The sequence below is a fragment of the Crotalus tigris genome, unplaced genomic scaffold, assembly GCF_016545835.1.
Source record: "Crotalus tigris isolate CLP2741 ecotype Arizona unplaced genomic scaffold, ASM1654583v1 scf7180000020908.629646, whole genome shotgun sequence".
NCBI lineage: Eukaryota > Metazoa > Chordata > Lepidosauria > Squamata > Viperidae > Crotalus > Crotalus tigris.
This window is the reverse complement of record NW_024098249.1, coordinates 202,471-222,509: the sequence shown is the minus strand read 5'-3', so window position 1 is coordinate 222,509 and position 20,039 is coordinate 202,471. Positions and strand designations below refer to the sequence as shown.

At 45.0% G+C, this 20,039-nt stretch overlaps 1 protein-coding gene across 2 annotated transcripts in view; it reads left to right on the top strand.

Annotated features, from left to right (window-relative positions):
- LOC120319640 (1-phosphatidylinositol 4,5-bisphosphate phosphodiesterase gamma-1-like) overlaps positions 1-14,573 on the top strand; it is a 94,206-nt gene extending 79,633 nt beyond the window's left edge. For both annotated transcript variants that reach the window (XM_039368717.1, XM_039368718.1), the window contains 9 exons: positions 2,573-2,736; positions 3,508-3,604; positions 3,967-4,191; positions 5,411-5,559; positions 5,675-5,789; positions 9,101-9,262; positions 10,988-11,076; positions 12,284-12,468; positions 14,125-14,573. In XM_039368717.1, the coding sequence (XP_039224651.1) occupies positions 2,573-2,736; positions 3,508-3,604; positions 3,967-4,191; positions 5,411-5,559; positions 5,675-5,789; positions 9,101-9,262; positions 10,988-11,076; positions 12,284-12,468; positions 14,125-14,176 (1,238 nt within the window). In that variant the 3' untranslated portion in view covers positions 14,177-14,573. The remainder of the gene's footprint in view (positions 1-2,572; positions 2,737-3,507; positions 3,605-3,966; positions 4,192-5,410; positions 5,560-5,674; positions 5,790-9,100; positions 9,263-10,987; positions 11,077-12,283; positions 12,469-14,124) is intronic.
- Positions 14,574-20,039: the final 5,466 nt, after the last annotated feature.

The window sequence follows — 20,039 nt, the reverse complement described above, 5'->3', positions numbered from 1 at the left end:
TCGGGCCTCGTTCGTGGGGCCTGGGGGTCTGGCGCCATTTTTATGGACCCTGCTCTATTATTTTATTTTATATTTTATATTTTATTTAGTATTTTATTTTATTTATTTTAGTATTTTATTTTATTTTATTTAGTATTTTATTTTACTTTAGCGTTTTGTTTTAGTGTTTTATTTTATTTTAGTATTTTATTTATTTTACTTTACTTAGTTTTATTTTATTTATTTTATTTTATATTTGATTTTATTTAGTATTTTTTAATTTTATTTTATATTTGATTTTATTTAGTTTTATTTTATTTTATTTAGATGTTATTCATTTTATTTTAGCATTTTATTTGATACTATTTATTTTATTTTATTATTTATTTTAATATTTTGTTTTAATCTTTTTTATTTTATTTATTTTAGTTTAGTTTTTTATTTTATTTATTATCTTATTTATTTTGTTATTTTGTTATTTTATTTTATGTATTATTTTTTATTTTATTATCTTATTTATTTTATTATCTTGTTTATTTTATTATTTTGTTATTTTTTATTTCATGTATTATTTTTTATTTTATTATTTTATTTATTTTAGTATTTTATTTTAATCTTTTTAATTTTATTTATTTTATTTTAGTATTTTATTTCATTTTATACTGTTTATTTTATTTTAATATTTTTTATTTTATTTATTTTATGTTATTTTGTTATTTTATTTTATGTATTATTTTTTATTTTATTATCTTATTTATTTTATTATCTTGTTTATTTTATTATTTTGTTATTTTTTATTTCATGTATTATTTTTTATTTTATTATTTTATTTATTTTAGTATTTTAGTTTTTTATTTCATTTTATACTGTTTATTTTTTATTTTATTATTATTTTATTTTAATCTTTTTATTTTATTTTATTTATTTTATGTTATTTTGTTATTTTCTTTTATGTATTATTTTTATTTTATTATTTATTTTATTATTTTATTATCTTTATTTTATTATTTTGTTATTTTTTATTTTATTTACTTTTTATGCTTTATTTTATTTGTTTTATCCTTTTATTTTATTTGTTTTATCTTTTCATTTTATTTTACGTATTATATTATTTTATTTTTAGATAGTTTGCAACTCACAACCATTTGTTTAGTGACCTCTTGGAGTTACTACAGTATCAAAAAAAAGGGGGACTTGTGACCATTTTTCACACTTACGACCGTTGCAGCATTCACGGGATCAAAATTCGGATGCTTGGCAACTGACTCGTATTTACGACGGTTGCAGCGTCCCAAGGTCATACAAAGTCAACGGGGAAGCCAGAGTCCCTTAACAACCTCACACAACAGAATAACAGAGTTGGAAGGGACACTTGGAGGTCTTCTAGTCCAACCTCCTGCTCAAGTAGGAAATGTTATACCATTTCAGACCCGTGGCTGTCCAGTCTCTTTTTAAAAACTGTGTTACTAACAACTGTAACGATTTGCTTAATGACTGCGACAAGATAGGTCATGAAATGGGTCAAAACTCCCTGAACTGTCTTGCTTAGCAAGGGAAAACATGGCTTCAATTGTAATCTGTCTTCTCCATCGTCGGAAGGCCGCAAAAGGGAATCCCATGGACTCTTAAGACACTGCAACCGTCATAAGTACGTGCCAGGTGCCAAGCGTCTGAATTTTGATCATGTGACCGCAGGGGATGCTGCAACGGTCGTAAGTGCGAAAAACGGATAAGTCCTTTTTTTCAGTGCCGTTGTAACTTTGAACAGGTCACTAAACGAATGGTTGCAAGCAGTGATGGGATTCAAATACCTGAACAACCAGTTGTCTTATTCGATGCGGGCCTGGGCCTCTGATGCCCACAACGACTTCCGGAAATGGCATCCACGCACTTCCGGTGGGCCGTTCTAGGCCTGGGAGGCCTCCTCCAGGTCTCCAAGGCCTAGAATGGACTTCCGGAAGTGGCATCCACGCACTTCCGTTGGGCCGTTCTAGGCCTGGGAGGCCTCCTCCAGGTCTCCAAGGCCTAGAATGGACTTCCGGAAGTGGCAGCCACGCACTTCCGGTGGGCCGTTCTAGGCCTGGGATGCCTCCTCCAGGTCCCCAAGGCCTAGAATGGACTTCCGGAAGTGGCAGCCACACACTTCCGGTGGGCCATTCTAGGCCTGGGAGGCCTCTTCCTGGCCTCCAAGGTCTAGACTAGACTTACAGAAGTGGCATCTATGCACTTCCCGTGGGCTGCTCTAGGCCTGAGAGGCCTCTTCCAGGCCTCCAAGGCCTAGACTAGACTTCCGGAAGCCAGACGGTTCTCCAAAATCAGGTAAATGTAGCTACCGGTTCTCCTGAACCGGTGAGAACCAGCTGAATCCCACCACTGGTTGTAAGTCTGACAGATGACAGAGGACCTTTGCTGTTGTTGAAGACTACCAGTGATTTTTTGTGTGGCAAACCAGTCCATCGTCGTCCTTTTCAAGTCGTCATGCCCCTTTTTTGGGAGAGCCGCAACCCTCCCTCCACGCCCCGCATGCTCCCGACCCCCGTCCTGCGTTGGGGGGGCCTCTTTCAGTAAAGCCGCCCCTCTGATGTCCTTGTAGTTATCTCCAAAGACGCCAGGAGCCCCAAACCCTTTGTCTTCACCATCCATTCTCAGCAGATGACCCACCCATCCCAGTCGCTGGACGTTGCCACCGATTCTCTGGAGGAGCTGAACGACTGGGTGGCCAAGATCCGGGAGGTCACGCAGAACGCAGACGCCAGGGTGAGTCTCCTCCCGACGGGAGGTTCTGGCTGGAGATCCGGGTTGCTCAGGTTTTGGGTGGGCTCCACCAGGCGCCGGTTGCACTTGTGCAGCCTTGCAACTTTGGGAAAGTTGGTCCTGGGGTCAGAGGTGACAGGAGGGCACTTGGGATGCATCCAAGGGCTGTGGAGTGGAGTGGAGTGGACTAGATTGGAACGGAACGGAATGGAGCAAAGTAGAGTACAGTACAGTACAAACAGTACAATACAATACAAAACAACGCAATATAATACAATACAATACAATACAATAATGAATGGAATAGAACAGAGTAGAGTAGAATAGAATAGGATACGATAGGATACGATAGGACAGGACTTTTCAACCAGTGGTACGGGTACCATCTGTGGTACATTGGCACCTGGCAGATGGTACACGACAAGTCCTTCTTGGTTTCTCCTCTGGGAGAAGAATTCACTCTGACTAACTACTAATAGCTGTTGTGGGAAAACCCAATGAAAAAGACAAGAGACAGCAACACAAAACAATAATTCTTACTTTAAGAGGTTTATTCGGCTAATAATTTGGAACATAGCAAGCATAATAACACGACATCACTTACATTAATAACGCAATGAGGTCCACTGGCATAGCAAATTCCAAAAGGACAGCTATAGGCCAATGGCAAATCAATCCCAACCCTTTGCTCTGTTATGTGCCCCTGTGTACGGAAGGGTGGAACAGATGGTCTCCAGACGTCTCCTGATCGGGGTCTGTCTGTATCATGTGCAGATGCAGGAAGGGAAGATCATGGAACGGAGGAAGAAGATCGCCCTGGAGCTATCAGAATTGGTCGTTTATTGCCGCCCGGTGCCTTTTGACGAGGAGAGTAAGTTGCCGTGTCCCGTCATCCCGACTTCTTTTTCACTACAGGCTGGCCTTTCCCCATTTTATGACCTTTCTTGTCGCAGTCGTTAAGGGAAGCACCACAGTTGTCAAGTCAGTGACATAGTTTTTAAAAAGAGACTGGACCACTTCACGGTTGTGTTACTAGCTTGACAACTGCAGCGGTTCCCGTAACAAATTACTTGAAGAAAGGTCATAAAATGGGGCAAAACTCACTTAGCAGCTGTCTCGCTTAGCAACTGAAATCTCGTGCTCGTAAGTGGAGGACTTCCCGTATTCCCCCTCCCCACTCTGCAGGTGTGGCGCTGAACCGCAGCAGATTCCTTGACCCGTTTTCCTTTCCAGAGATCGGCACGGAGAAAGCCTGTTACCGAGACATGTCTTCCTTCCCGGAGACGAAGGCGGAGAAATACGCCAATCGCAGCAAGGGGAAAAAATTCCTCCAATACAACCGGCGACAACTGAGCCGCGTCTACCCCAAGGGGCAGCGCCTCGACTCCTCCAACTACGACCCGTTGCCGATGTGGATCTGTGGCAGCCAGTTAGTGGCCCTCAACTTCCAGACGCCTGGTAAATTAATCGTAATATTTTAACATTTTAACGCTGTAGATCAGGGGATCTCCAAAGCCGGCCTCTTTAAGACTTGTGGACTTCAACACCTCTTTTAACAGACTGATAAATTAGGGGGGGGACCTTTCTGACTTTCTTCCTCCGCCCGTTATGCAGCTGCAGGCTATGCCGTCTCTTAGCTAACTGTTCCCTAGGCCAGAGGTCTCCAACATTTCTGGGCTCATGGCCCAGAGGGAAGGAGAGCAATTTCCAAATTGGTGCGTACATGCGCACACATAAACGGAGCTGCGTGCACAGGCACGGCACTAGCGGCCCCATTCGTGCATGCACAAATAGGCCACGCACAGCTGCCCGGCACTAGCAGCCCCATACGTGCATGAGCGCATGTGCAAACGGGACTGCTAGTGTGAGTGGGAGTACTCGCGTCCACGTGTGTGCACCGGCCAGCCATTGCCACAGCCCGCTGGCCAAGAGGCTATGGCCCCGTAGTGGGCCACGGCCCTGTTCTGTCCCAGCCTATGTGAGTCCTTGTTCTGCTCCCAAGGAAAAACCCCTCTTCCAACAAGCAGGCTGGAACTGCAGGAAAAAACCAGTCCCCTTTTATTATTCACAGACCTGAGTCCATGTCCAAGGCAAACAAAACACAGTTCACAGAAACTCAATTCCTCAACACAAACGGCTGCCTTCGGCCACCAGCACCTCCCAGACCTTCCCATTTATTATGCAGCCAAGGCGTGGCTTCCTAATGCCGTCTCCTTTGCCTTTGGAGCCGCCCCATTGCATTCCTCTGTCCTACTCGCTTCTCTTGCCTGCGCATTCGTGCATCTGGGATTTGTCCCAGCTGTTCTTCATCACTGTCCAACTCAGACTCCCAGCACAGCCGTGTCTCAGCCTGAGCGCGAGTAGAGGGGCCGGGCTCCTCATCAAAGTCTTGGAGCTCCTCAGAGCCTTCCTCTGAGTCTAATGTTACTCCAGGCCCCTCGTCCTCCTCCTCTTCTGATTCCTCTGACTCAGCTGCCGGGTCCACTGGCTGGTGAGGAATCACAACAGGCCCATAAGTTGGGTATCCCTGCCCTAGGCAGCCTCTCTTCCCTCCACCTCCCCGGGCCTTTCACACATACCATTACGTTCTCCAAAGGCCCTTTGTCCCCTGCTCTGACCTCACAGGGTCCCCTTCAGCTGTTCTGTCCTCTTAATCCTAATTTTTCTCTCCTTCCAGACAAACCGATGCAGCTGAACCAGGCGCTCTTCATGCTGGGTGGGCGCAGTGGCTACGTCTTGCAGCCGGACATGATGCGGGACGATCTCTTTGAGCCTTTCAACAAGAGCAGCCTGAAGCACGTGGAGCCCATCACCGTCCAGTTGCAGGTCAGTCAGCTGGGACCTCACGGGACGCTGCCCTGCCCTCTGGCTTGGCTACCGCTTGTTTTTGCGGGTCCCGCCTTGCCTGCCTAACTCACCCCGTTCTTCCTCCTCCCTCCAGATCTTAGGGGCCCGGCACCTGCCCAAAAACGGCCGCAGCATCGTTTGCCCCTTTGTGGAAGTGGAGGTGTGTGGCTCGGAGTTTGACAACGGCAAAAACAAGACGGATGTCGTAGGTAGGAAATCGAGGGACGGCCTCGTGTCTTCCGGGTTTGTCTGAATGGCAGCCAAAGCTTCATCCAGCGGGAGACGTGTGTTCACCGATGTTGGAGAGGGAGGTTTGCTTTGGTCCTGAGACTTCTCTTTCATGGAGCCACACCTGGCCAGGGGCATCAGGGACCACCTAGATACCCCTCGATCAACTGAGCAAATTCAGAATCTCTGCAGGTCCCCCAGGCTGCTTTAGACAGACTCCCAGTTAAGGAGTCTCCAAAATAGGAGAGCAGGTGTCTCCCTCCTTTCTCCCAGTAGTCTTCCCATCATGCCGTTGGGTTGGAGGCAAGAGGGTGGAAGAGGTCCCAGCTGGAGCCATTTCTGCAGCTCGGAGAGTCCTCCGGGTTGGGTGGGACCAAACCTGCCAACTGGGTGGTGATGATGATGATGACAGCCCGTTTAGTCTAGTGGTCAAAAAGTTCTAGTCCCGCCTTAGGCATGAAAGCCAGCTAGGTGACTTTGGGCCAATCACTGGGAAATGGTGAGTTCTAGTTCTGCCTTAGGCATAAAAGCCAGATAGGTGACCTTAGGCCAATCACCAGGAGACTGGGAGTTCTAGTCCTGCATTATTGCATGAAAGACAACTAAATGACTTTAGGCCAACCACCAGGAGACGGTGAGTTCTAGTCCTGCATTATTGCATGAAAACCTGCTGGGTGACTTTGGCCCAATCACCGGGAGATGGTGAGTTCTAGTTCTGCCTTAGGCATAAAAGCCAGATAGATGACTTCCGGTTCTGGTTTGCGGCGTCTCTAATCGCACGGGGAGACTCATCTCCTTGTCGGCTAGCCTTCCCTCCGCCGGTAGGCCCTTATGTGGGTCAAAAGTCACCCTGGAGGGTGCGACTTCTGTCGAGGAGGCTCAGCTCGGCTGCTGAGGAGCGGCGGCTCCTTCAGCTGTCTGAGCTATCTCTGAGGGCCGACGGAGAAAAAGATCGGCCAGTAAAATGGCCGATCACGCTGCTGCTTCAAACTGCAAGTCAAAGAACATCTAATCTGTAAGAACCCCCGTGGTGAATCTGGGTGAGATTTTTTTTTTCTATTCTCTCTATTTTATTTTGTTTTTGGTACCTGTAAGAATCTTGTTGGAATTATTTCCCTGGCTTGAAAAGGCAGCTTCTACATTCTTTGGGAAGAAAGGCGTTCTATAAAAATAGGACAAAATTTTAAAGACTATATTTTACTCTTATAGTTTTTGGGGTACAGAAAATTTTTTTTTTCTTTTCCTCTCTTTCTAAGAACTGTACTATCATCCTATGCTGGAAGATTATTTCTTTTTTCACATTATACTTTAAAAGATAGAAAAAAGGAAATGGTGTTTGGAAAAGACCTTTGATAATTTACTGAGGACATCTAGTGGCGAAAATTTAATACTGCAATTTCTGGTTACTTGGGACCTGATTTTTTGAAGAGAAAAGATAAGTTGTGCAGCTGTGGGAACTGTGGGGGTGGATATTGCCTAAATTATATCAAATATAGCCTCCACAAAAAAGAAAAAAAGAGACTCTTTTTAATCACTATTAAAATGGAGAAACCTTAGTCACAATTAAACTGTACATTTATATTGGAAAAGATCTAGGAGGCTACTGCAGAAATATGTGCTATGATGAAAAAGTTTATTACAGAGCTAAGATCCAGAAATTTCACTTCAAACGCTCAAATGGATGTCCAGGCTACATCTGACTATGGTACAAATCAAAACATACTAGAAGAGGAATCAACAGAGATAAAAGAGAAACTTATTCTATCTTACAAACCTTCCATCTGCAACTTAAGGAACAGAAGAAGCAAAGATTGAGAATTCAAACTACAAAGCAACGATGCTTCAAGGAGGAGAGAAAGAGATGTCTAATGCAGAGGATGGGATTTCTATCCTTTCAAAGGCTACTGCAAGCAACAAAAATAGATCTACTGGCCGAAAGGGAAGCGTCTTTATGGAAACCTGCCTGGCACAGAAAAAAAGCCAGAATTAGACTGAAAAGAGAAATTTAAAATTGTGTAATGGATTAAAAGGCAATGTTGGATTTATGGATTGTTTTAAGGATTATGATATAGAGTTAGAAGCAAGAAAAAATATAAATATATATATATACAAGGGTGATTTTTAGAACATATATTTTAAATAGATTAAGAATGTTCTTTTTGGAATAATAGATTTATTTTAATGAAAATTATGTATTGGAATTGAAAAAGTGTTGATTTTTTTTAGATTGGGATGGTTTTAATAATTAATGGAGTGTTTTAAATTAGTTAGATGATCTTTTTGTACAATAACATAGATGTGATAAGGTGTGATAATCAGTTGGATGAAATTTGAAGTTTGTGTAATGAATTGAAATGAATTAAGGTTTAACATTATTTTTTAACTAAGATAGTTATTGTGTAGTGGAAGAAGAAATAAATGAGATTGGTGATAAAAGAAAGGATGAGAGAGATTAAGAACTAGAATACATCTGGAAGGGATACCTGAATTGATAACGTTGATTTAAGTTAAATTTGATTATGGTAATTGTAAACTGATAAAGCTTTAAAACAGGTTTAGTAGTAATAGAAATTTAATTTAGAAATGGAATATTTTAAACGTATTATGTTATTTGAGGGAAATCGAGAGGGGACAGTAAATGTATTAAGTTGAGTTGTTTATGTTTTTACCTTTGAATGTCTGATTACCCAAACACCACGGTGTGTCCTGAGTACTTTTTCTTAAAAATTAAAAAAACAATAAAATATCTTTTTTTTTAAAAAAAGAAAAAAGCCAGATAGATGACCTTAGGCCAGGGGTAGGCAGCCTTGGCTCTTTTATGACTCATGGACTTCAACTCCTAGAATTCCTGAGTCAGCTACCTACCCCTGCCTTAGGCCAATCACCAGGAGACTGGGAGTTCTAGCCCCGCCTTAGACAAGAAAGTCGGCTAGTTGACTTTGGGCTAATCATTCCCTCTCAGCCCAACCTACCTCACAGGGTTGTTGTCGTGGGGAAAACAGGAGGAGGAAAGTGCATTGGATATACTCGCCGAGTTATTTGTAAAAACAATAAAGGTGGGCTGTAAAATGAGTTAAGTATTTTTTTTTTTTTAAATGTGCCACGTCAGAAAGGGCAAGAGTTGAAGTTGTCGAATGGGCCCTCATGTGTATGCGACAACCGGGTCCCGTCCTGCCCCACTTTTACACAATGTGTAAATCGGTCATCCCCCCCACCCCACCCTGACCAAGCGGGGTCTCCCACCCACCAAGCAACTTAACGTGGACGTGTGCTGTGCTTCCTTCCCGCTCAGCCGACAACGGCCTCAACCCCGTCTGGCTGGTCAAGCAGTTTGTCTTCGACATCAACAACCCAGACTTTGCGTTTCTGCGCTGTGTGGTGTACGAGGAAGACATGTTCAGCGACCCCAACTTCTTGGCCCAGGCGACCTTCCCCGTCAAAAGCCTCAAAACAGGTATCGGCTCGGCTCCCTCCCCCAGTCCCCTCCCCTCAATTCCCTCCAATTGTGGCCCCTGCAAAATTTGCTTGCAGGGGCCTTGGTAAGTCAACAGTGGGTCCCACCTGTGACCGTCCCAGCCGGCTTCCGACAAGCAGTCAGTAGGGGAAGCCAGATTCACTTAGTGACTGCACGAGTCACTTAACAACTGCAGCAATTTAATAATAATAATAATAATAATAATAGTCATAGGCTCCTTGGGTGCAATCCCAAAACAACTGGAGCACCATTTGAACACAATTGGCATTGACAAATTCGCTATTAGTCAATTGCAAAAGGCGGCCTTATTAGGAACTGCTTCCATCCTGCGACGATATCTGTAATACCATCAAACATCCACATCTGCCTATCCCAGGTCCTGGGTAAGGACTCGATAGGTAGACAAAATGCCAAATCCAGTCTGAACATCTGGCTGACTGTGCGATGATCGATAATAATAATAATAATAAAGTTGGAAGGGACCTTGGAGGTCTTCTAGTCCAACCCCCTGCTCAGGCAGGAAACCCTATTACCATTTCAGATAAATGGCTGTCCAGTCTCTTCTTAAAAACTTCCAGTGGTGGAGAAGGGAGGGGGGAAGGAAGGAAGGAAGGAAGGAAGGAAGGAAGGAAGGAAGGAAGGAAGGAAGGAAGGAAGGAAGGAAAACAGAATAACAGTTGGAAGGGACCTTGGAGGTCTTCTAGTCCAACCCCTTGTTCAGGTAGGAAACCCTATGCCATTTCAGACAAATGGCTGTCCATCCTCTTCTTAAAAACTTCCAGTGTTGGAGCATTCACCGCTTCTGGAGGCAGGTTGTTCCACTGGTTAATTGTCCTCACTGTCAGGAAGTTTCTCCTTAGTTCCAGGTTGCTTCTCTCCTTGGTTAGTTTCCCTCCATTGCTTCTTGTCCTGCCTTCCAGCATTTTGGAGAATAGCTTGACTCCCTCTTCTTTGGGGCAGCCCCTGAGATACTGGAACACTGCGATCATATCCCTCCTGGTCCTTCTCTTCATTAAACTAGACATTCACTTAATAACTTTGACAAAAAGGGTCATAAAATGGGATAAAGACTCGCTGAACAACTGCCTTGCTTAGCAGTGGAAATTTGGGTCTCAATTGTCATAAGTCGAGGATTACCTGTACCTGTAAGTCCTCAACTTACTGTCATGGTTCCAACAGATGAAACTCTTTAAAAGAACTTCAAGGCATTGTTTACCTTAAAGAATCTTTATTTTGAGTAGCATAACATCGGCAGTGCATAATCGAAGCCAAAAACTGATTTCCCCTCCCCTGAGCACATAGTATCAAAGCACAATTCCCTCTTCCAATTAACAGTCATGCATCACATTCCTCAATTAGCTTGAAGTATGGGCTTCCTCTCCAGTTCTCCAGCCCCGCAATTCCTTATCAGCTCTGGTTACAATAACCTTGATTCTCACACTAAGTTTAGTGTTGCTATGTCTAGCTGGACTCTCGTTCGTTGACAACTGCAGCGATTCGCTTAACAATTGTAGCAAGAGAAGTCGTATAATGGGGCAAAGCTCACTTTAACAACTGCCTTACTTAGCAACAGACGTTTTTGGCGGTGCTTGAACTACAGGTAGACCAGTTGTGATTGTAACTCAAGGACCACCTGTAAATCGTTTGCTGCCCAGTTTTTGAACGAGATGCATTTAAGACTCTTCCCTCCACCTTCGTTCGCAGGATACCGGTCGGTGCCACTGAAGAACAGCTACAGTGAGGATCTCGAACTGGCTTCTCTGCTGCTCCACATTGAGATCATTAATGCCAAGGTAAGTTTGCGGGTCCTTCCGGAAAGGGCATCAGGGGGTTCCAGCATCTGAGCTGGGGGCCAGGCAGGGTTGGATTGGCAAGTCCTGAAAAAGGAGACCACGTATTATAATAATAATAATAATAATAATAATAATAATAATAATAATAATAATAATAATATACCTGTAATACCTGTAATACCATCAAACATCCACATCTGCCTATCCCAGGTCCTGGGTAAGGACTCGATAGGTAGACAAAATGCCAAATCCAGTCTGAACATCTGGCTGACTGTGCGATGATCCATAATAATAATAATAATAATAATAATAATAATAATAATAATAATAATAATAATAATAATAATAATACAGCAGTAGCAGTAATGGAATGGAATGGAACAGAACGGAATGGAACAGAATAGAATAGAATAGAAAATATGGAATGGAATGGAATAGACAATAGAATAGCATAGAATAGAACAGAAAGACAATAGAACAGAATAGAATAGAATAAGGAATAAAATAATAATAGAATAGAACAGAATAGAATAGAAATAGAATGGAATGGAACGGAACAGAACAGAATAGAAAATATGGAATAGAATAGAATAGAATAGAATAGAAAATATAGAATGGAATGGAAAGGAATAGACAATAGAATAGGACAGAATAGAATAGAAAGTAGAATAGAACAGAATAGAATAGAATAAGGAATAAAATAAATAATAGAACAGAACAGAATAGAAAGTAGAATAGAATAGAATAGGAATAGAATAGAATAGAATAGAATAGAATAGAATAGAATAGAATAGAATAGAAATATGGAATAGGGTACGGTAGGGTAGAGGTCTTCTAGTCCAACCCCCAGCTCAGGCAGGAAACTCTACCTACACTATTTCAGGCAAGTGGCTGCCCAGTCTCTTCTTTTTAAAAAATCCAGTTTTGGAGCATTCAGAACTTCTGGAGGCAGGTGCTTCCAACGATTAATTGTTCTCCTTGAGTTCCAGGTTGCTTCTCTCCTTGATGAGTTCCCATCCGTTGCTTCTTGTCCTGCCTTCTGGTGCTTTGTAGAAGAGCTTGACACCCCCCCCCCCTCTTCTTTGTGGCAAATCTACTGGAGGCTTGTAGGACATCTGACGGGGTTCTCTTCAAGGCCTTGGTGGGCGAGACGCAAGCGAGGAGACACCTAGCAACCTTGAGGTCCTTCCTTTCTCTCTTTTGGCAGGAAGAAGACGATGAGAACTTGTATTCCTCCATCCAGCAACTCCGCGACCGGGCCAACGAGCTCTCCAACCAGGTGTCCAACCTGGAGCACAGCAACAATTGCGACTCGCGTTACCAGCAACGGCTGGATGAGCTGAGGCTGGCTCAGGAGCAACTCATGGAGCTGACCGAAGCACGCAATAGGAAGTGAGTGCTGTCCTTGACGTAAATTTACCCAAGCGGGTCAGTTGTAGTTGCGGTGGTTTCTCTTTGCCTCTGCTTTGGAGAGTAGGGAGAAGGTCTCCCCAGTTAGGAGAGGAGAGGAATCCTACTGGGGATTCATCCACTGTGGGGGGATTTGGTGGTTTCCTTGCAAATGTCTCATGACCCAGCTAGGTAACATCAGTGCTAGAAGGGAATGGGCTTTGCGGGGGGGTGGGGAAGTGGAAGAGGATTGTGGGGTCCTTGGGAGGGAGGGAGGGAGGGAGGGAGGGAGGGAGGGAAGAAAGAAAGGAGGGAGGAAGGAAGGAAGGTCAATGATAATGTTACCTAGTTGGGTCATGAAACGTCTTCAAGAAAACCACCAAACTCAGAGAGCACCAAGGAGGAGAAGGAGGGAGGGAGGGAGGGAGGAAGAAAGGAAAGAAAGAAAGAAAGAAAGAAAGAAAGAAAGAAAGAAAGAAAGAAAGAAAGAAAGAAGGAGGAAGAAAAGAAAAAGGAAGGAAGGAAGGAAGGAAGGAAGGAAGGAAGGAAGGAAGGAAGGAAGGAAGGAAGGAAGGAAGGAAGCAAGGAAGGAAGGAAGGTCAATGATAATGTTATCTAACATTGGGTCATGAAACATCTTCAAGAAAACCACCAAGCTCAGAGAGCACCAAGGAGGAGAAGGAGGGAGGGAGGGAGGGAGGGAGGGAGAGAGAGAGAGAGAGAGAAAGAAAGAAAGAAAGAAAGAAAGAAAGAAAGAAAGGAAGGAAGGAAGGAAGGAAGGAAGAAGGAAGAAAAGAAAAAGAAAGGAAGGAAGGAAGGTCAATGATAATGTTACCTAATTGGGTCATGAAACGTCTTCAAGAAAACCACCAAGCTCAGAGAGCACCAAGGAGGAGAAGGAGGGAGGGAGGGAGAAAGAAATAAAGAAAGGAAGGAAGGAAGAAGGAAGAAAAGAAAAAGAAAGGAAGGAAGGAAGGTCAATGATAATGTTACCTAGTTGGGTCATGAAACGTCTTCAAGAAAACCACCAAACTCAGAGAGCACCAAGGAGGAGGGGAAGGAGGGAGGGAGGGAGGGAGGGAGGGAGGAAAGAAAGAAAGAAAGAAAGAAAGGAAGAAAGAAAGAAAGAAAGAAAGAAAGAAAGGAAAGAAAGAAAGAAAGAAGGAGGAAGAAAAGAAAAAGGAAGGAAGGAAGGAAGGAAGGAAGGAAGGAAGGAAGGAAGGAAGGAAGGAAGGAAGGAAGGTCAATGATAATGTTACCTAGTTCGGTCATGAAACATTTCAAGAAAACCACCAAGCTCAGAGAGCACCAAGGAGGAGGAGACGGAAGGGAGGGAGGGAGGGAGGGAGGGAGGGAGGGAGGAAGGAAGGAAGGAAGGAAGGAAGGAAGGAAGGAAGGAAGGAAGGAAGGAAGGAAGGAAGGAGACACAACTAATGATGTTCCCTAGTTGGGTCATGAAACGTCTTCCAGAAAACCCCCCAGCTCAGAGAGCACCCCGGATTCCCCACGTTCCGTCCTCAGCCATAGATGCTCTCTTTCATTGACCAGTCCATGGACCTCCAAGCTGTCCAGCTCCCCTTCGTGGTTCTCTCTGGCAGCCCCTTCCTCTCTTCCTGGGGGACCAGCCGCCTCAAGCTACCTTCTCTCCTTTCAACACAGGTTGATGGAGAAGAAGAAGCGAGACCGGCAGTTGGCCAACAAGCGTAACTGAAAGGCACGCGACTTTCCTGCTCTTAACTGTCGTCCCGGAGAGATTGGCGGGTCTCTTCTCCATCCTTCCAAGGAGACCCCCGTTAGGCCCGCCGAATCCTGCCAGCCTCCCGGGCTGCTGGGCCTGCGGCCGCAGGGACGAGACCCCCTCGGCCGGCGTCCCCTTCCGGGCGTCGAAAACAGGACCCCTTGCCAAACGATTCCACTCGACGTGAAGCAGATCGTGAAGCAGATCCTTCCTGCGTCGGATGGCCTGCCGTTCTGCCGGTCCTTCTCTCCTTCGACCCGTTTCATCGGCGGGCTCTCTTTTAATCCACCTTTGTTTTTGTTTCTTTCCTTTCCTGGCGGATCGGGAAGACGAGCCTTTACGATGGGTTTATTATTATTATTATTATGAATTCTTCTTCCTTTTTTTTGGCTTCGGTGCAACTAAGGCAGTTAGCAAGTGCCTCTAATCTTACCTTTCCCAGAGAATGTGGCTTTTGCACAGTAGGAACTGGGTGGGGGGGGGGCAGGAGGGATCTGAAGGAGTCCCCAGGGAACCGGAGGATGGATCCGCCGGATCCTAAAAAGGGACCCTGCAAGATGAGCTCTGGAGGGCCCAGGCTTGGAGCCCAGAGAGAGAGGCCAAGATAAAACTCCCCGCAAGGGCGTGGTGTCCTGTTTTGGCAGCCTTCCTTCCCGCCCTCGATGCCAAAGGCAAAAGTCCCACGCGCCCGTCCTAGCAGATCATCCTGGTGCCCAGCAGGCAGCCTTTGGTATATTTATTTATTTATTGTGGGGTTGGGAGGAAAATAAAACTCTCCTTCCCCCACCAATAACTATCCCCGAAGGCTGTGTGTGTGGGGGGGGAAACACCAATTGGGAGAAGCGTCACTTGCAGAAAGGAATATTTTCATTTTTGCTACTCCTTGTGGCCTCCTTTCCCTATTTCTTCCTTGACAGTCACCTTGGGCACGATCTGAGGCAGGCAGGTGGGCAGCTGGGCAGCCGTTCTTTGGAAGACCAAGTCAGGGTCGTCTTGGAAAAGAGGAAGCCGCCGCAGAGAGCAAAGGATGTGGCGGCACCCCTTAGTCCATCATCCTCTCCCCAAAATTCCACAAAAAGGCCCTTGTCTTTTGGCCGAATCGCTGCTGCTGCTGCTTCTTCTTCTTCTTCTTCTTCTTCTTCTTCTTCTTCTTCTTCTTCTTCTTCTTCTTCTTCTTCTTCTTCTTCTTCTTCTTCTTCTTCTTCTTCTTCTTCTTCTTCTTCTTCTTCTTCTTCTTCTTCTTCTTCTTCTTCCTTCTTCCTTCTTCCTTCTTCCTTCTTCCTTCTTCCTCCTCCTCCTCCTCTTCTTTCCTTCCTTCCTCCTCCTCCTCTCCTCAGATCCTCTTCTCTTCTAGCACTGATAATGTTACCTAGTTGGGTCATGAAACCTCTGCTAGAAAACAACCAAGCTCAGAGAGCACCAAGGACCCCACAGTCCTCCTCTCCTCCACCTCCTCCTTTCCCCAAACCCCACTCCCTTTTAGCACTGACGATGCTACCTAGCTGGGTAATGAAACGTCTGCAAGAAAACCACCAATCTCAGAGAGCAGCAGGGACCCCACAGTTCAACCCTGAGCTCCTTCAAATATTCTGTCGCTCTGTCCCTAATTTAGTCTCTTTTTAAGAATTTTCTGCATGCAAAAGATAACTTTTCTGCAGTGCACTAAGGCAGGAAGGTCCAACCTTGACGGTTTTTAAGACCTGTGGATTTCAACACCCAGAATTCCCTAGCCAGCACAGCTGGCTAGGGAATTCTGGGAGTTGAAGTCCATAGGTTTTCAAGTTGCCAAGGTTGGATACAACTGCTCTAAGAAAAGTCGGTAAGTGTCCCAGGAAGGCCAGATAACTTCAAGAAGCCCATTTGACCCAATTTGGGTCGTATTCGGTTAAAGTCGCCTCGTGAAGGGACTAGCCCTCCATTTATCTGCTCGGAGAAATGCACTGAACAAGGAAATGGGCCTCAGAGAAGGTAATTGTTTAAAATGGGCCCATTTACGTATCTTAGAGAGGACTATGCAAAACAAAAATTCAGGACAGTAGCAGGCTCCCAAGGCAGGAGTTAAAAACTGCCACCAGTTCCTCAAAAAGTGCAAAGCACCCAAGGAGGATCAGTTGTCACCAGAGTCCATCCAACATACTATAAGCCAGCTGAGAGTTGTAGCTAAGGTTTTTGGTTAGTCAGGTTTTCTCCCGTGTAAAATTGGAAGTGTCTTGGCGACGTTTCGACAAATTCCCATTTGTCATCTTCAGGCTGGTGTTTTCGGCTTCGTGCTTCGTGCTTCTAGGAGCACGAAGCACGAAGCCGAAAACACCAGCCTGAAGATGACAAATGGGACTTCGTCGAAACGTCGCCAAGACACTTCCAATTTTACGTGGGAGAAAACCCGAATAATCAAAGACCTACATACAAACACCCGCGAAAACCTCAGAAAGCATATATATATTATTATTATTATTATTCCACAGGTAAGAATACTAAAAACCCGTGGAAGTGTCAAGAGACGGGAAAAACGCCACTTGGAAAGGAAGTTTTTATCTCCAAGTGGGTGCGTTTTCTCGTGAAATACTCAAGACTGAGGTGCTGGGAAACCCAGAACAGGGTTCAAAACCCAGGTAGAGAAGCCCGGCACCATTCAGGAAACACAGGGCTGTTTGCAGAAGAACTGGCAAGGAAATGCAGCAAGACTTTGGGCTATTTTGCAGGAAAGTTAGACCTGTTGCTTAGGAAAAAAAGGGGGCGCTTAGATTCTGAAAAGCTCGGTTCTTGCAAAGCTGTCAGGCTCTGCTTTTTAGCTTTTTTTTTTTTTTTTTTTTTTTTTTGCTATCCTTGCATCCCGGTCTGGCTTCTCTCTTTCTCCTGACTAAGCCTGGATGGGGAGGAAGCAGCTGGTTGCTCACCTGGTAGTACCAGACCGGTACCCTGGGGACCATTTAAGCTAGCTCCTTAGGAAGGCCCATTCACCTGCTTTTAAAAGTGGACTTTTAAGAAGAAATTTAGCCCGCTTGCAAGTGAGCTACAAATAAATTCCCTCTTCTGGTGGCTTTTGCAGAACAGCAAGGCCTAAATTTTGACCTTCCCAAGCCTTTCAATCCTGGGACTGGAGTGTGTGTGTGTGTGTGTGTGTCTTGCTCTTGATTTCCACGAGTAGAAAAATAAGGAGCGAGCACCACCAGGAAAGCCTCAAGCAAAGGAGAAACTGTAACAAGGAAGCAGATTGCAAGCTGAATCGGTGTGTGTGTGTGTGTGTGTGTATGTATGTCCTCTTGCTCTTGATTTCCACGAGTAGAAAAATAAGGAGCGAACACCACCAGGAACGCCTCAAGCAAAGGAGAAACCGTAACAAGGAAGCAGATTGCAAGCTGAATTGGTGTGTGTGTGTGTTTCCTCTTGCTCTCGATTTCCGCAAGTAGAAAAATAAGGAGCGAGCACCACCAGGGAAGCCCGGAGGAAGTGTAACAAAGGCAGCAGATTGCAAGCCAAACGGTCACCCATCGAGCAGATCAACACAACAATTCCTGGGCAGGGGGAGGGGGAGTCCGTCACCAGCCCAGTTCAGCCTGTCTCCCCTCCACCCGCACCCCCATTTTTCTTCCAGGAGAGGCACCCCTAAGAAGCACAACTAGAGTTGGCACACCAGCACTGTTGCAAGATCACCCCGTTGTTTCTTTTGGTTTTGGTGCCACTCTGGGGAGGGATTCTGTCTTCTTTCTATGAACAAATAAATCTATTTAGCCAGTATTTATACAAAAAAAAAAAAATTGGTGTGGCTTTCTGTGTGCGCTTTTGCCCTAGAAAGAAGCGCCTTTCGGCCTCCTGGTGTGATGGACGGGCCGAAACGCTGGCCTTGCAAGCCCTCGTTCGTTTAGCGACCTTTTCAAGTTACAGCGGCATTGAGAAAGAAAGGGACTTCCGGCTGGTTTTTCACACTTAAGGACCGCTGGGGCATTCACGTGATCAAAAGGAAGAGGCTTGGAAACTGGCATGAACTTAGGACGGTTGCAGGGTCCGGGGGTGTGTGTCACGTGATCTCCTTTCACAACCTTCCGACAAGCAAAGTCAAGGGGGGGGGGAGAAGGCAGACTCGCTTAACGACTGTGGTGCCAAATGAACCGCGCCAGGGATTCCCTGAACCACTGTGGCAACGAAGGTCGTAAAACCGGGGGGGGGGGACTCACTTAAAAAGGATCTCAGCCACAGAAATTCGGGTACAATCGTCGTACGTTGAGGACTACCTGTGTTGGGAAGGTGGAAATAGCCTTGCAGATGGGGGGGGAGAGAGGTTGCAGCAGGTGAATGGGGATCAGAGGCAGCCGAGCCTGCACAGGAATTGGGGAGGGGGGAGGCAAAGGTCTCACAAGAGGACCCCCCCCCCGTTTCTTGGACTGTAAAAGGGGGGGCGCAAAAATGTAGTTAAATTTGCAATGTAACCTATACAGGCAGACCAGTTTTAGTGACAGTTTGAAGTTACTGAAAAAAATGACCATCATCATCAAGTTGGAAGGGACCTTAGAGGTCATCTAGTCCAACCCCCTGCTCAGGCAGGAAACCCTATACCATTTCGGACAAATGGCTGTCCAGTCCTCTCCTTAAAAGCTTCCAGTGTTGGAGCATTCACCGCTTCTGGAGGCAGGTTGTTCCACTGGTTAATTGTCCTCCCTGTCAGGAAGTTTCTCCTGAGTTCTAGGTTGCTTCTCTCCTTGATTAGTTTCCATCCGTTGCTTCTTTTCTTCCTTTCAGGCGCTTTGGAGAATAGCTTGACTCCCTCTTCTTTGGGGCAGCCCCTGAGATACTGGAAGACTGCTATCATGTCCTCCCCTCATCCTTCTCTTCATTAAACTAGACATACCCAATTCCAGCAACCGTTCCTTATATGTTTTAGCCTCCAGTCCCCTGATCATCTTTGTTGCTCTTCTCTGCACTCTTTTTTAAGAGTCTCAACATCTTTTTTTACATCACAGTGACCAAAACTGGATGCCGTATTCCAAGTGTGGCCTTACCAAGGGATTGTAAAGTGGTATTAACCATTCACGTGATCTTGATTCTATCCCTGTTAATGCAGCCTTAGGACTGTGTTGGCTTTTTTGGCAGCTGCAGCACACGGCTGGCTCATATCTAAGTGATTGTCCACTAGGACTCCGAGGTCCCTCTCACAGTTACTACTATTCAGCAAGGTACCCCCTATACTATACCGGTGCATTTGATTTTTCTTGCCTAAATGTAGAGCCTTACTTTTTTCACCCTTGAATTTCATTTTGTTAGATAGCGTTAGGAGATACAACAGCCAGCAGGGCCAAAGGCATTGAATAAGGAACTCTGTTCCCTATTCAGTTCAGCAGCCAAAAAAGCCAAATACAATCTTGGTTTTGTATCAACAGAGGCATAGAATCAAAATCACCTGAAGCATTAGTACCGCTTTATAAAGCCTTAGTAAAGCCACACCAAGAATATGGCATCCAGTTTTGGTCACCTCGTTACAAAAAAAAAAAAAAGATATTGAGACTTTGGAAAAAAGTGCAAAGAAGATACAACTAGGATGATGAAAGTCCTGGAGACAAAAACATACAAGGAACAGTTGCTGGAATTGGGTATGTCTAGTTTAACAAAGAGAAGGACGAGGGGTGACATGATAGCAGTCTTCCAGTATCTCAGGGGCTGCCCCAAAGAAGAGGGAGTCAAGCTATTCTCCAAAGCACCAGAAGGCAGGACAAGAAGCAACGGATGGAAACTAATCAAGGAGAGAAACAACCTAGAACTAAGGAGAAACTTCCTGACAGTGAGAACAATTAACCAGTGGAACCACCTGCCTCTAGAAGTGGTGAATGCTCCAACACTGGAA